This window comes from Mycetomoellerius zeteki, unplaced genomic scaffold (assembly GCF_001594055.1).
Source record: "Mycetomoellerius zeteki isolate Tzet28-1 unplaced genomic scaffold, Tzet1.0 scaffold716, whole genome shotgun sequence".
NCBI lineage: Eukaryota > Metazoa > Arthropoda > Insecta > Hymenoptera > Formicidae > Mycetomoellerius > Mycetomoellerius zeteki.
The window spans coordinates 72,035-87,716 of NW_017257738.1; the positions used below are offsets into that span (position 1 = coordinate 72,035).

General features: G+C 35.4%; 3 protein-coding genes across 3 annotated transcripts in view; all 3 read left to right on the forward strand.

The window, feature by feature from the left end:
- Positions 1–806: 806 nt before the first annotated feature.
- On the forward strand, positions 807–2,803 carry LOC108729255 (uncharacterized). The gene is made up of 4 exons (XM_018458276.1): positions 807–1,018; positions 1,568–1,750; positions 1,943–2,154; positions 2,507–2,803. Exons 1-4 carry the CDS (start codon positions 904–906, stop codon positions 2,801–2,803), a joined length of 807 nt encoding a protein of 268 aa, XP_018313778.1. The 5' UTR covers positions 807–903.
- Positions 2,804–4,135: 1,332 nt separating this feature from the next.
- On the forward strand, positions 4,136–10,480 carry LOC108729257 (dihydrolipoyllysine-residue succinyltransferase component of 2-oxoglutarate dehydrogenase complex, mitochondrial). The gene is made up of 9 exons (XM_018458277.1): positions 4,136–4,323; positions 4,883–4,907; positions 5,055–5,118; positions 5,855–5,925; positions 6,012–6,139; positions 6,571–6,909; positions 6,981–7,156; positions 8,926–9,376; positions 9,552–10,480. Exons 1-9 carry the CDS (start codon positions 4,249–4,251, stop codon positions 9,684–9,686), a joined length of 1,464 nt encoding a protein of 487 aa, XP_018313779.1. The 5' UTR covers positions 4,136–4,248; the 3' UTR covers positions 9,687–10,480.
- A 2,421-nt stretch (positions 10,481–12,901) lies between these two features.
- The window catches only part of Rpt2 (26S proteasome regulatory subunit Rpt2), a 3,950-nt gene continuing 1,169 nt past the window's right edge, over positions 12,902–15,682 (forward strand). The window contains exons 1-3 of the mRNA XM_018458259.1: positions 12,902–12,998; positions 13,299–13,860; positions 15,137–15,523. Of these exons, the coding sequence (XP_018313761.1) occupies positions 12,996–12,998; positions 13,299–13,860; positions 15,137–15,523 (952 nt within the window). The 5' untranslated portion in view covers positions 12,902–12,995. The remainder of the gene's footprint in view (positions 12,999–13,298; positions 13,861–15,136; positions 15,524–15,682) is intronic.

A 15,682-nucleotide genomic window follows, 5' to 3' on the forward strand; every position in this document is an offset into this window, starting at 1 on the left:
AATTTATATTAATAAAATAAATTTATATTATAAAATTTATTTATAAAATAAATTTATATTATTTATTTAAATTAATTTAAATTAATTTTAAATTTTAAACTTAAATTTTCTTTGGAAAAGACATTTTGGAATGTAACCTAAATATTGAATAAAATTTCTAAAAACAACTATAGAAAATAAAAGTAATTACCATGTTGATCAATTATTATCATAATGTCATTTTGAATGACCAAATCACCGTTTTCTAAACGATAAGGGATATGACGTCCTTTAATCGGATTAATGAGAGCTGTGACGGTCTCAGACATCTCAGTTCGTTCCATTTTTGTCACTTCGCAGTTCGCGCCAAGATAGCATGACGGTTAAACGAGTTACCCTGCCAACCTCTGAAAATTCAGAGGTTGAAAAAGCGACCCTAGAGTACAATTTAGTGACTTTACTCGATATTTCCGAACGCAACTGGTAAGTCAGTTTTGTACGACCCGAGTTAATTTCCGAACGGCAAATAGAAAAATTTCTACTCAAAGTAGGATTTTCGAACGCACCCTTGGGTGCATCTAGAAGCGTAGAGCGCTCAGTGAGCTCTTGCATCTGATTGGTTGCGTTCAGCAGACTCGAATAGTGCGGAGCAGATCCGTGAGGGCTCACTACTATTGGATGATCTAAAAGAATACACCAATAACAGCAAGCGCTCACTCAACTGTTGAGTCCGCTGAATGCGCCCATTGGCATATTCCATTAGAGCTAAAAATATAGACCAAACAGGTACAAGAGCTCACTGAGCGGTCAGTAAGCGTCGTGATACCGAATGCATTGAATGCAGTCGAGGAAGCAACGAAACATCATCGCGATGATAAAAGAATCTTATGAAAGACTAAACCCAAATTTAATCACACGAGGAAAATGTCGAACGAGAAATCAGTGAAGGGTATTACTGTTTTCAGCAGAGAGGAGTATGATAACCACCAGAAATCCCTCTCGACGAAAAAGGAATGGCCTGGTATCAACGTCAGAACTGGTGTGGGCAAATTTATTCGGCTAGAGCATCTAAAAGTAACATTAGTGATGCTTTCCAGCAAGGGCATAGTATAATAAGTGATCATTTCATCTTGATTTGGTAAACAATAAAGATGTAATGATTCATTAAATTACACAATAGGTTTTTTCACATCACAAGCTTCAATACACTAGCTTCTACTCATTCAAAGGAACTCAGAGTGAGTATGAACTATGGTAAAAGCATGTTGGAGCATGTTGAAATATAGATATATAAGAATAATACGACATATAAGAAGAATACGATGCAAACAAACCTTGTATCATCTATGACTTACGTTTACATGGACATCCTTAATTCGTAGTTATGAAACTGGTCAATCATAGCTATTCCTCTAAAGAATGGAATGATTGTATTTCTTGCTGGAAGGTACCCTAGGTACTAACATGTGTTATATTACATTTATATTGTTGAGAAATTGTAACATTAATGTAATGTTATTGTTAATTTGTGTTACACAGGGAGTTATTTAAGTCCTTGGACATGTGACAATATCAATTCCATTTTCAGATTCACGAACGACGTTGAATATACCAATACTCATTATGGAGCTGTACCGATTAGTACCCTATAAGGAAGGCCGCTACGTGAATTTTCACCCATTCAATATGCCTCATATTAAAATAAAAAAAATCGAACTAGTCGGAACTGTTACGCGTGTTAAGCACAATGCCAATAATCTGTTTCTGACAAGTAAGGAAAGAGACTTGTTTCCTTTTTTAGCTGAACTTCTTACACTGTCCCTCTTTTTTTTCTCCAATGTGGAGAAAAGAAAAATAAAGATGAATCGTGCAACAAGTTCAATTGAAAAGAATAGACTTAAGGTATGAGCAACAAGTTTAACAATATCCAAGAAGGCACTTGAACTCTTGGATTCTCTTACAGTTGAGGATGGGACAGGAGTGGCACATGTTAATTATAAATTGGAACAATATATGTACTCATTGAAAAAACGACAGGAAATTGATGAGAAATACAGGAACCAAGCTGGAAATTTAATAAGTGAGGCAAAAGCGGGTAGAAGCTGTCCAAAGAAATTTCCTGAGACACGTCCAAAATTCTCCTATCCACATGATGCATCTTTACATGATATAGCTGTAAGAATTTAATAGTAAATTCGGTCACTCGTGCTACACTGGATTAGTGCACATTAAAGGTTACTTTATATAAAGTATCTAAATGTAATGGCATAATGTAATCAACTTCGAGATATATATTTTGTTAAATAACATGACAATATCATTATTGATATTTAATTGTTTAAAATATCTATTCATGTTTAACTTTGCTAATTTCATGATAACAGTTTTAGTGCACTAATTTAGTATAATGCAAGTGAATTTGCTATAAGAATTTATAATTTATAAATTTGTAAATTACAAAATCAATAAATTCTATGATCTATATGTATTTATTGCAACAATATAGATGAATTATTTCTAATGATAGGCTCTGGAGAATGAGTGGTGGTCAGAGACAAATGATGGTTTGTTGGGTAAAGAAATTCAACCGTTTGACTACGTATATGTCACTGGATACCCGTGTCTCGACACAAACTTTCAAAAGATACCAGAACAGATTACTGCAGAGTTTATCAAGAATGCAAGACTGACTGTGTTTGCAATGTCTGTCATGTGCATCTCTGAGGAGATGTACAATAAAAAGTTATTGATGTGGATAAACACCACTATTTGTCAAAGGTACACAGGGAATAAAGGCTGTGCATATAGTACAAAAAATAAATAGTGAAGTTTATAAAAATTACATTGAAACTATGTAATGTATTCTTAAAGATTTTTGTATACTATTAAATACTATTCTATCAAGTGTTATGTGAATTTCCTTCAACACCTAAGATATTGAATTCAATTATAGTAGCAATTTCAGTTCTCATAAAAATCAATTAGCTTCAATATCTTTCTTAAATTCTCTCTCGTTCCTTCTTCTGATCGATATATTCAGAAACACATCTATTTTACAATTGCTGCGTTCAGCAGACTCGACAGTTTTGCAACCGTTTTATGATTGTCTGCTGAGATAGGACCATTCTTCTAGATCTAAAAGTATGATCCAATTAGCGCGAAGGAAACTTACAACAGTTGCAAAACAAACGTTCTGCTGAACGCACCCATTTATTATCAAAAACGCGGCAAAACTGCAAAGATGGAAAGATTTGGCTGCGTTCAGCAGAGAAAATTAATCAGCGCTTAGTGATTCTTTAATATGATTGGTTCTTGCCTTTAATTCTTCGCAAAATCTAAATGTAGGAATCAATTGTATTAAAGAATCACTAAGCGCTAACTGATTAATTTTCTCTGCTGAACACAGCCTTTGAGACATAGGCTGCTTTCCTTTTAGAGGACACAAGTGTCATTCTATCTTCGACTGTTTTCCCTAGGGAAACAATTTAAATTTCATTCTATCCTTATATCCACTTCCGCTGTAGATCAACTTTAATCTTGATTTAACTTTCTATGGTTTTTTAAGCTCCAAGGCCTGGTTCCACCAATGTAAGATTAATTTTAATCTTAGTTTAATTTATCTTTATTTATCTTTCTTTTTAAATTTGTCGAATTAGAAAAAGATAGAGAAAGTAAAAAGTTGAACCGAGATTATAAGAATTAGAAAAAAGTTGAAGAGTAAGTTGAATTGAGATTAAAGTTAATCTACATCAATGGAAATGATTAAAAAAGCATTAGCATTCAATGAATAAGGAATACAACAAGAATTGTGACACTGTTTTCTAAAAGAAAAGCAGCCTTTGTTATTCATTGAGTGTCCATTTCTATCAATGTAGCTTAATGCTTAATAATGACTTAAATCTGGCTTCAACTTACTCTTCATCTTTTAAAAAAAAAAAAAAAAAAAAAAAAAAACAGCCAGTCTATGATTTTAAATGAGAATTGCCGAAAAAAAATTTACAGGTAAACTGCTAGTGTAGTCCATTCTTAATAGATGCCGCCGCACTTCGCAGCCGCACATCTGTGATTTGATGCAATCTCCGGCTGCCGGCTTAAGTAATTTCCCGCTTCGACGTCTCGTCCCTGTTCGTCCCGCCCGCCGCGCCGTTATCGCCGCGAAGCGAACGAGAAACCTGTGGGTGCGCGCCCCGTCGTTCCCCGTTGTCCGCCCACCGTTTACCGTTCGCGAGTGGACGTCCGAGTGTGTGTGCACGCTTCGCCTGCCTGAGGATGGCTGCGATGCTGTCCAATTGTTCGCGGTTCGCGCCTCGCGTTATCACGCGGAGTAGCGTGTTACGGGCCGAGGTGAGTACGATGAACGAGCCGTTTCCTCCCTTGTCCTCCTATCTACGGTAGCGGCTGCTGATGATCGACACTTTACTCGTCCCGAATTAATTCAAAGGATGCTCGCCGCCGCGAATCGCGGTTCTGTTTGCTCGTGAAGTTTCGTTAGAATTTCCCTTGGCTTTTCATATCGCGACGACGGTTACATAATACGTCCACCTCTCGACCCAATAATATCCAATTGTGACTCATGCGGTATACACCGTCTGTCAATCAAGCGAGAAGTTTCCCTTGTCATCTGCAGGATAAATCAGTCCGTGATAAGCATCTAATGATACTCCGCTTGACATCGACTCTTTCTTTCTCTTCTTTCTTTTCTCGCTCTTTTCATCATTGAAATAATGACTATTTTTATCCCCGGCAAGGCCACCGTACCAGTACCATGCATTTCATAAGATCAATCGCTCCTTTTTTTGTCTGAAAATCAAGCCGTTTTTAAACTGTATGTTGCTGTATGTGTTAAATATATTGCCCCAGCTGGAATAAAACTAACTAGCTCCTGCGTTCGTTTTTCTTGCAGGTCGCGAGATCGTTGTGTAGTCAAGGTAAGGTTAATAAGAGATGATAAGACACTGATAAGGCTGATGACTTGTATATAACGAGGGTTTTGAAAACTACAGCTGTGAGAAACAACGAGTTAACTTGGAAAAGCTCATCAGCGAAAAATGATTAATTATGATAAATTTTTATAGGGCGCACTCTTATCCCTGTTTGCATTATCCACGCCGAACATGTGCCTAATGCCAAAGCTCTGTTGTAAGTAGCATTATTTTGTGACTTGTATCTGTATGCAGGGCTGGGTAATCATTTAAAATGCCAAATGTTTTTGAAATCCACTTTATATATAAAATGGATAAATAGATATTTTAAATTTATTATAATTAGAGTTTTCAAATACAGAACGGTTTTTCCTACATACATTTTAATATAGTATTTTACATTTAGCATTTTAAATAGAATTACATTTTAAATGGCATTTTAAATGCAAAAATATCCAGCCGTATCTGCATGTATTTATTTTTGGTCTTACACGTGTCACTTATATAGAAGTTTAATAAATTAATAATTATTTATATACTGGGAATTATAGTTTTTTGCTACCCTAATTACTTTCAATTCTCAAGTATTTATCATGTATGAGAATAAAAACAAAAATTTTTTAAGTCAAAAGTAAAAATTTGTATATATAAACATATGTATATATTCACATAACATATATATATGTTCAAAAAAATTTTCACTTCAAGATTCTGCTCTATGGAAAAAGTTGTATGATTGATCCTTTAGAAGCAGGATACCAAGCATATACCTTTTTCTTTTCTTAGAACTTTTTCCTTAAGGTAAAAACGTAGAAAGTAAAAAATTTCTCCATTAACTTCAATGATAAAAATTTTCTTCTCATATATCCATCCTATGGGAAAAAGTTCATATGATCGCTACCCGGAAGATGAAGGTAAAAAGATTAAAAATTAAAACGTTCTTTTGTATACAGATGTAGAAAATACAAGGCAAACCACTATTGGATAAATCAAGCGAGACATATTCGTTCGACTTCAGCACTATGTAAGTATGACAATTTATGTTCTTGTTACGTCTTAAGTAAAGACGTAACAGTTAATTTAATCAGGTATAATATGTTATCTAAACAGGGGAGATCAGGGAAGTTGTAGTTCCTGCGTTTGCCGAAAGTGTAAGCGAGGGCGACGTGAGGTGGGAGAAGAAGGTTGGCGACCAGGTGAAGGAAGACGATGTGCTCTGCGAGATCGAAACGGACAAGGCAAGCATCTAGGACGTTTCTTGTTTCTTTCGCTTGTAAAGACCATTCTACAATTGTGTAAAGCCCATTCTATAATTGCTCAAGTGTAGTTGCAAGTAGTTGTAGCTATAAAAATTGACCAATCATAATTGAATATTCCTTTTATATTCGACTGTGATTGGTCAATTCTTAAGCCTATAGTACAATTTTAAAAGCATAGTTGCAAGTGGTTGTAACTATTGTAAGAATTGACTGTATCGAGTCACAATCGAATATAAAGGGAATATTCGGCTATAATTTGGTTAATTTTTATAAATTGACGCTGAACAACCACTTACAACTACGCTTACGCAATTGTAGAATGAATGTAACACGAGGTAGGAATAATTGCGATTATTATGATATACATTCAGGGATATAACTATTCAAAATTTAATCGTGCTTGTCCACAGACTTCTGTTCCTGTACCGTCGCCCGGGCCCGGCGTCATAAAGGAACTGTTCTTTAAGGATGGCGATACCGTAAAGCCGGGACAGAAGTTGTGCACCATCGATATCGGTGCAACCGGCGGTGCTGCGGCCGCACCTGGGGAGAAAGCGCCACAACCTCCTGCGGCTGCGCCAGTGGAAAAGGCACCGAAACCTGTGCCACCTCCTCCAACACCATCAGCCCCAAGTGTGGCACCTCCACTGCCGAGATCCGCAGCGCCGATCCCACCTCCCGCCGCTGAACCACCATCTCCGCAAGCACCTACTGCATCCATGCCAGTTGCGGCTATTAAACATGCCCAGGTAAATATCAGTTATTATTATGCATTAGTTATTATTAGATATATAATATTATGAAAATTATGTATTATTAGTCGTTGGAAGGCGCAAAAGTTCAGCTACCTCCCGCCGATTATACGCGCGAAATAATTGGCACCAGGACAGAGCAGCGAGTGAAAATGAATAGAATGCGTCTACGTATTGCGGAACGTCTGAAGGACGCGCAGAACACGAACGCTATGCTGACCACGTTTAATGAAATTGACATGAGGTAATTTCAAATATGATCGCTCGTATTAATATAAAAATCACATACAATGTAACACACACAATGTGTGCTGAGCGCTCAGTAAGCAGTTGCTGAATGCACCCATTGAATCATCCTTGTTTAACATTGATGTTTAACAACAAAGACGATTTACTGCGTTACCATTTCATTAATTGTGTCTCGCTGGGAAACGCTTTACAATATTCTATATTTCGTATGTATCTATCGCTCATTTACTACACCAGCAACACAACTAAAAACAAAGTTTTCTAGAAAACAAGTTTAAATGTTTTGAATCATTAAAGTTTTATAATGTTAATTTGAAAATGGAATTTTGGTGTAATAATTGATTATAAAAAAAACAATATGTTCTTTTGAAATACATTTTCTTTTTTTTGAAAGCAATTAAAAAAATTAACAATTTTTTAATTATGTTGCTACTGTAGTAAATAAACGGTATGTATTTAAAAATTTTATCCATACTAAGAAGGGAAGTTTCACAACTGTCCGGAATCGATCTGATTTTCCATGAAATATGTTGTCAAACACGAAAATCTAAGAAACACGTACTTTTTTATACGTGCGCTAATTCATGTTTAAGGAGTAAACATCCCTTTGAAAAAAAAAACGGTATTTCTATTTCGAGCCGAATACCGTCGGAAATATAAAAGATGGAAAAAAATTTTTTAAACAAAAGTTGTACGGTTTCAAGAGTACTTCAATGTTGTGAAGAAAAAAATTTTTTTTGAAGTACACACTCTTGAAACCGTACAACTTTTGTACGTATAAAAAAATATGTATCTCTTAGATTTTTTCGTGTTTAATAATATATTTCATGGAGAATCAAATTGGTTCTGGACAGTTGTGAAACTTCCCTTGTAAAATGTGTGTATCATGTTTGTATTAGAGCTAATGATGCCCGGGTACCCGATTACTATACGCGGGTAATACTCTGGTACCTATATCCATATTCGTTGACATAATCATATTTTTATTTGTATAGAGTTATATATGAAGTATTCCACGTTTTTTACTATATATACTTAATATACAAATAAATAAGTAGAGATGCTTTTGGATCTTGATACCTAATATTATTTTATATATGTTATGTATAGTATTTCTAAATACAGTTTTTAGTCTTAAATTGCGTGTCGCTTATTATCGGACTTGAAACGTAATCATAAATTGGAACTGGGAATAAATTAAATTGATCATCAATTTTTAATAATGATACTATCCAGCTTCTTAAAACGCTGTTAAGAGAGATGTTTGATAGCATCATTATTAAAAATTAATGACCAATTTAATTTGCAATATTTCTAGTTTCAGTTTATAATTGCATTCGAAATCCGGCAGAAAGCGGTGCGCAATTTAAGAAAATTGTATTTATAATCACGTCAAATTTGCAGATATTTCAGCAAACCCATTCTTTCTGTGTAAAAATATGTGAATGTTGTACATACGAGTACAAATTAAATTATTTTAAAATTAAGTTCTAAGAGCTTTTTTCAAGAATCATCATTATGTATTATTAAAAATTGACGATTATTTTAACTTTTGATATTTCTAGTTTCAGTTTATGATTGCATTTCAAATCCGATAGTGAGCGACACATAATAATTTTCAACTGAAAACTATATTTAGAAATACTATACATATATAAAATGTTATTAGGCGTTATGGGTATCTCATTACCCGGTCCAAATCATCAGCCCTAGTTTGTACTCTTATCTTTCAGTTACTCATTAATGTACATCATTAATTTGCAGTCGCATTATTGAGTTCCGGAAGGCGCATCAAGAATCGTTTACGAAAAAGTACGGCATCAAACTCGGGTTCATGAGTCCATTCGTCGCGGCCAGTGCCTATGCTCTAAAAGATCAACCCGTGGTGAATGCCGTGATAGACGGCACCGATATAGTATATAGAGATTACGTAGATATTAGTGTGGCAGTCGCGACGCCGAAGGGACTTGTAGTGCCTGTACTTCGCAGCGTAGAAAACAAAAATTTTGCCGAAATCGAAATCGCTTTGGCCGCTCTGGGTGAAAAGGCTAGAAAAGGGAAGATTACCGTCGAGGATATGGATGGCGGTACTTTTACGATAAGCAACGGTGGCGTTTTCGGTTCGATGCTAGGAACTCCCATTATCAATCCACCGCAGAGCGCGATTCTTGGCATGCACGGTGTTTTTGACAGACCTATCGCCGTTAAGGGAGAGGTAAAGTTCACTGAAGGGAAGAGCTTTTAATTTCTTAATTATTTAAACTTTAATTTTTTAATCTTTTCATTTGAATCTTTAAGTATTTAATCTTCTTTAATTTAAAATCTTTTAATTTTAACTATGAAATTCATAATTGCATTATAAAATTGCTTACAAACGTTTGTATTTTCAGGTTAAAATTCGGCCAATGATGTATATAGCTTTGACATATGATCATCGGCTGATTGACGGACGTGAGGCTGTGATGTTCCTGAGGAAGATCAAAGACTCTGTGGAAGATCCTAGAATTATTTTGGCTGGCCTTTAATAACTTGGGACACATTTGTCGCGCGTGTTAACGATGCGGTTGATCACTATTGGATAAACAAGAACGCGACGCGAGAATCTGGAATCTCGGCAAGGAGTTTTTCCGCTTCCGGAAACCTCTAATCATTGGAACGTCCCCTCTAAGGAACGTCTCTCGATACCTTATTTCGAATACCATTAATCTCCAAGTCACATGTGAGATGACGTGACAGGTGCAGTCATAAATAACGATAAACTGGCGAACTAGTCCTGTCTATTATTCTGAATTCTTGCAACTCTTGAGAGTATTGTAAGGCGAATTCACTTCGCACGTTACAGTCTGTATATCGCTGGACGACGTAACTTTTGTTATTGGAATTTCTCTACACATTATTCGGCAACCCGAATCAATGCCGAACCGATAATCGCATTCTTGCGAGCATTCATATTTCTGTCGCAACACTGATGTCGATCGGTGTCGAAAGACGGAGCGCAGAGAGGTTGGAGCCAAGGAAGGGCTAGAAGGTACTTACCCTAAGTACTCTAGATGTAGACTCATAAGCTAAAATAAAATCTCTCACCAATATAAGTCTCTTTAGCGTTGTTGATGCATCACATTGCGGCCGTAGGATAAGTAACGTGATTTGATAAATGTTTAAATACATGGAAGTGATATTACTGTTGGTATTTGTACGTTATATATCGAGCATCTCGGGGAGAGGGGGAGGGGGAGATATGTTGCACATGAGGAATTTTGCACTCGAAGGAAAATGGCTCATTCGTGATTTTGTAAATCACACAAAAGTTGCTTATTAAATAAAAAGAGATAAATCAACTATGGCCGGTATTCATAGTCGGTTCTTATTTCAAGACCGTCTTAAGTAATGTCTTAATACGCTAATGCGGCTCTCTTATTGGTTCATAACACCTCAAGGCTGAACTTGAGACGATCTTGAATATAAGAACTGACTATGAATACCGGCCTAAGACTACGTTTACACGGTTACGCCGAAGTTGTAACATCGATGTTATGAAAGTGTCAATCACAGTCATTCCATTCTTCAGAGGAATGAATAGCTGTGATTGGCCAATTTGATAATATCGATGTTATAACTTTGGCGTAAATCGAGCCGCGTAAACGTAGTCATTGGGTGCATTAGCTGCGTTCAGCAGACTCAACAGTTTTGCAACCGTTTTATGATTGTCTGCTGAGATAGGACCATTCTTCTAGATCTAAAAGTATGATCTAATCAGCTCGAAGGAAACTTCCAACAGTTGCAAAACGAACGTTCTGCTGAACGCAGCCATTCAGTACCACGACCGCTTACTGAGCGATTGTAGTATTAAGGGCGACTGTTACCAACTCCGATTAACTTAATCGACCGATTAGTCCATTGGAATTGGCCAATCGCCATCTGTCGTCAAACAAAATGACAAATGCGATTGGTCAATTCCAATGGACTAATCAGCCGATTAAGTTAATCGGCGTTGGTAACAGTCGCCCTAAATGCACCCAATGCTCTTATACTTGTTCGGTCAATATTTTTAGGTCTAATGGAATATGCCAATCAGATGCAAGAGCTCATTGAGCACTCAGTGAGCAGTCGTGTTTCTGAATTACCCAATGTGGACAAGATATGTTTTTATGACAGAGTATTTTATGTATGTGGGAGGGTATGATGGGATGGAAGGGCCGTTTAATCACGCATTAACGAACAAAAGTAGAGTACACTGCCAAGTCCTGCGACGAATGTTTTGAGTCGCCGTTCGAATGTTTGATACGAATCCACTTGCACTGTTATTGATAATAACGGCGAGGTCGGCGAGTGTTGTTGTCTCGCGAGCGAAGTTTCCATCATTACGTTTGCATCGTCAGATCACAGCTTTATGCGTGAAAATGTGCGAATGTTCTTTTAGTCTCATTGTAAAATACATTGTATATCGTTCGATACTGTATATTAACGAAGAAATAACGCATATAAAGCACGCTGATTAAACATTGAATTTCGTTTCATTTTAACAATGCTGTTGGCACAGATCGTAATTAATCGCTAATATTTATGATAATAATAACTTATAATTATATAAATGACCGAATTTTTTTCTGTTGTAAATATTAGACACGTTGTCTTGAAAAAGTGTGCCTTTAGCAGCTTTTACTTTTAACGGACAATAAGAAGATACGACTGTTTTGCAACGACTCTTTATTATAATCGAGACAAGCAAGAAGATAGCGGAAGGCGAAAGCAAAAAAGTGAAACGCGAAAAAAATGCGCATCGCAACCGAAATTTTCAGCGCCTCTCGATTCATCCGGTTACACACTAAAATCTTTTATCTTAACTTCATCTATCTTTATACGCCTGTAGGTCATAAACACATGCATCACATGCATTCCAACATTTTCTTTATGGGTTTCTTAAATTTTTTTTCGTGATTCGCGCTAGTCGTCTTTTAATTATTATGACTTCAGAAATGAGAGGAAGAAGAGTTATTGTACGAATAATTGTCTGAGACTTTCCTAAGTTTACTAATTGTTTCTCGTGTCTGTAAATATTGGGTAGGTTTTACATCTTCAATTCTCTTCAGCTAATAAATGATTTTATACACTACTCAACAAAAAATGAGGAACTCTTTCGAACACGCTCAAAATTGCGCAATATTCAGAACACCGTAACTCGGTGAAAAATCATCGCAGACAAAAAATAAAAAAAGCTTTGAAAGCTTGAAATCTCTATTTACGAAATCGGTAATTGATATTTCAATTTGACTGATTCTTTACGGAGATATACGGACACAAATGGATACACGTCATATCTGAAAAATTTTTACAAACTTTACAAAGGTCCATGGCGTGAAGTAAAATTCACACAAAAATGCGGTTCACGGCAGTCGAAAGAGTGAATCTTTACCTTCAGTTTGCTTTTTTATTGAGCGCTGTACGATTTTTTTTCACCGAGTTATTGAATGTTGAAGCAAAAGTGATCGTGTATCCATTGAACATCTCCGATTATGATTCGAAAATGAGAAAAGAGTATGTGAATATTTCTCGAATTTCTTGAAACGATCCGGTCATTTCTCATGTAAATTGAATACGTTTTATATCATTATTAATTCTATTCAGCTCATAGATAAGATCTTTTTATACAAATTCGGAGAAGCTTATTAAAATAAATTTGGAAGACGTTTTCTTTATCCGCAATCACAACTCGCAGCGGGAAAGCGGATATCGATCTTTTTTTATCGACTGTGCACAATCGAATCGCTGCGGCGATTCAGCGAATGACTTCGCCGTTTCGAAGAGGGGACAAGCCAGATTGAGCGTAAGGAAAGATGGTGAGTCTGTTAAAACTGTCAATTGATTATTATTTAATGTAGAACATGAAGTGGCTTTGCTATTCAGGCTTTGCTATTCGATAAAAACAGTTGCGTATTGTTGCTAATTTTCTAAGATCTACTCTACTTATCGATCGTTTAGACTTAGGTTAGCCATCCTTCAAATGTTAGCTCTAATTCATTTTTCAAGTTTTATCAAAAAGAATTTTATTTTTCTCAAACGATTAGGATATTTCCTTCAATGCAGCTTTTAATTTATCAGTGAAATTCTTTAATAATAATAAAAAAATTGTCACACAGGGTCAGAATCAATCTGGGACTGGTGGCAGCGGAGGAGACAAGAAGGATGACAAGGACAAGAAGAAAAAGTACGAGCCGCCGATTCCTACGAGAGTGGGTAAAAAAAAGAGGCGTACTAAGGGACCAGATGCAGCTCTGAAATTGCCACAAGTGACTCCTCACACACGTTGTAGACTGAAATTATTAAAAATGGAGCGCATAAAGGATTATCTACTGATGGAGGAGGAGTTTATTAGGAATCAGGAACGCCTGAAGCCACAGGAGGAGAAGAACGAGGAGGAAAGATCAAAAGTAGACGATCTTCGTGGTACACCAATGTCCGTTGGAACATTGGAAGAAATAATCGATGACAATCATGCAATAGTGTCTACCTCGGTTGGCTCCGAGCACTATGTATCCATCTTGTCATTTGTGGATAAGGATCAATTGGAACCTGGTTGCTCCGTGCTGTTAAATCATAAAGTTCATGCTGTTGTTGGCGTCTTAGGAGATGATACAGATCCTATGGTTACAGTGATGAAGCTTGAAAAAGCTCCTCAAGAGACGTACACTGATATCGGAGGTATGTTATATGTGTATATGTACAGAGTGAAGCATTTAAAACAGGTCACCTGAATAACTCGCTTGTTTTTAACAATAGATGGAAAAGTGTCAAGCAAAAGTTACATGGTTTCAAGGAGAACGTATTTTAGTTATGTTGTTTTTTTTCTAGGTGGAGGCACTAAAGAGATATGAAGGTCACTTCCATTTTTTTAAAATGGAATTTATGATTTTTTTTATACAATATGGATCCTCTAATTATTCTGCATATAAAAGTGTTAAGGTAGCGATATCAAAAAACCAATAGTTGACGACATATTTTATATTTTATTGTGGCACATATTGACATAAAATATTAAATAACTCGTAAACTATTAATTTTTTTATAATCGTACCTTAATACCTTTATAGAGAATAATGAGATGAATGAATTGGTGAAAAGAAAATACATCGTTGCTTTAAAAAAAAATCCATTTTGCATATATATTCTTTTAATAGCTACTACGTGATTTTTTTCCACCAATTGATTCATCTCATTATTCTCTATAAAGGTATTAAGGTACGATTATAAAAAAATTAATAGTTTACGAGTTATTTAATATTTTATGTCAATATGTGCCACAATAAAATATAAAATATCTCGTAAACTATTGGTTTTTTGATATCATTACCTTAATACTTTTATATGCAGAATAATTAGAAGAATCATATTGTGTAAAAAAAATCATACAATTCCGTTTAAAACAACGGAGGTGACTTCATATCTTTTTAGCACCTCCACCTAGAAGAAAGACAATATGACCAAAATACGTTCCCCTTGAAACCATGCAATTTTTGTTCGGCACTTTTCCTTCTATTGTTACAAACAAGCGAGTTATTTAGATAACTTGTTTTAAATGCCTCACCCTGTATATATGTATATATATATACATACACTTTTTTTATATTCATCTGTTTTATATTCAAATATTTCGTAGTATTTCATGTTGATCTATATAAATGCTGATAAATTTATAATTAATTATATCTTTTTATAAAATTGTGTCAAGGTTTATAATTTTTAACAAGGAACTTGAAAACACAAAATTTCTCTCTCAAACAAAATTGAATTTTAACGAAACTTAATTCAAGACTTAAGCATAAAATTTGACTTTAAAATATGTGTAAATTGAAATAACTCAACGAAATGGAATTTTACTTATAAATTGTTGAAGAAATATTGCTTTTGGTAAATTATGTAAAATTATCCAGGAATTATTATGTAAAAATCAAAGAGTATGACTCACGAATATTTTCAGGTCTTGATACTCAAATTCAGGAGATTAAAGAATCTGTAGAATTACCATTGACTCATCCGGAATATTATGAAGAAATGGGTATTAAGCCTCCGAAAGGTGTGATACTTTATGGACCACCTGGCACAGGGAAGACACTGCTTGCCAAGGCAGTAGCCAATCAAACATCAGCTACATTTTTGAGGGTTGTCGGTTCTGAACTTATACAGAAATATTTAGGGGATGGTCCAAAGCTTGTAAGAGAACTTTTTAGAGTTGCTGAGGAGCATGCTCCTTCTATTGTCTTTATAGACGAAATAGATGCAGTAGGAACGAAAAGATACGACAGCAATAGTGGAGGCGAAAGGGAGATTCAGAGAACTATGTTGGAATTGCTTAATCAATTGGACGGTATGTTAATTTCTAATTCAAAATTCAGATAAAAATCTTTTTGTACTAAAATAAACTTTATGTTATTGGGTTGTCGGGAAAATAATGTCGTTTTTCCGTATTGCTATTAAGAGCAGCCGTAACTTCGTTAAAAATGATCAAAATTTAAATTAAAAAAAA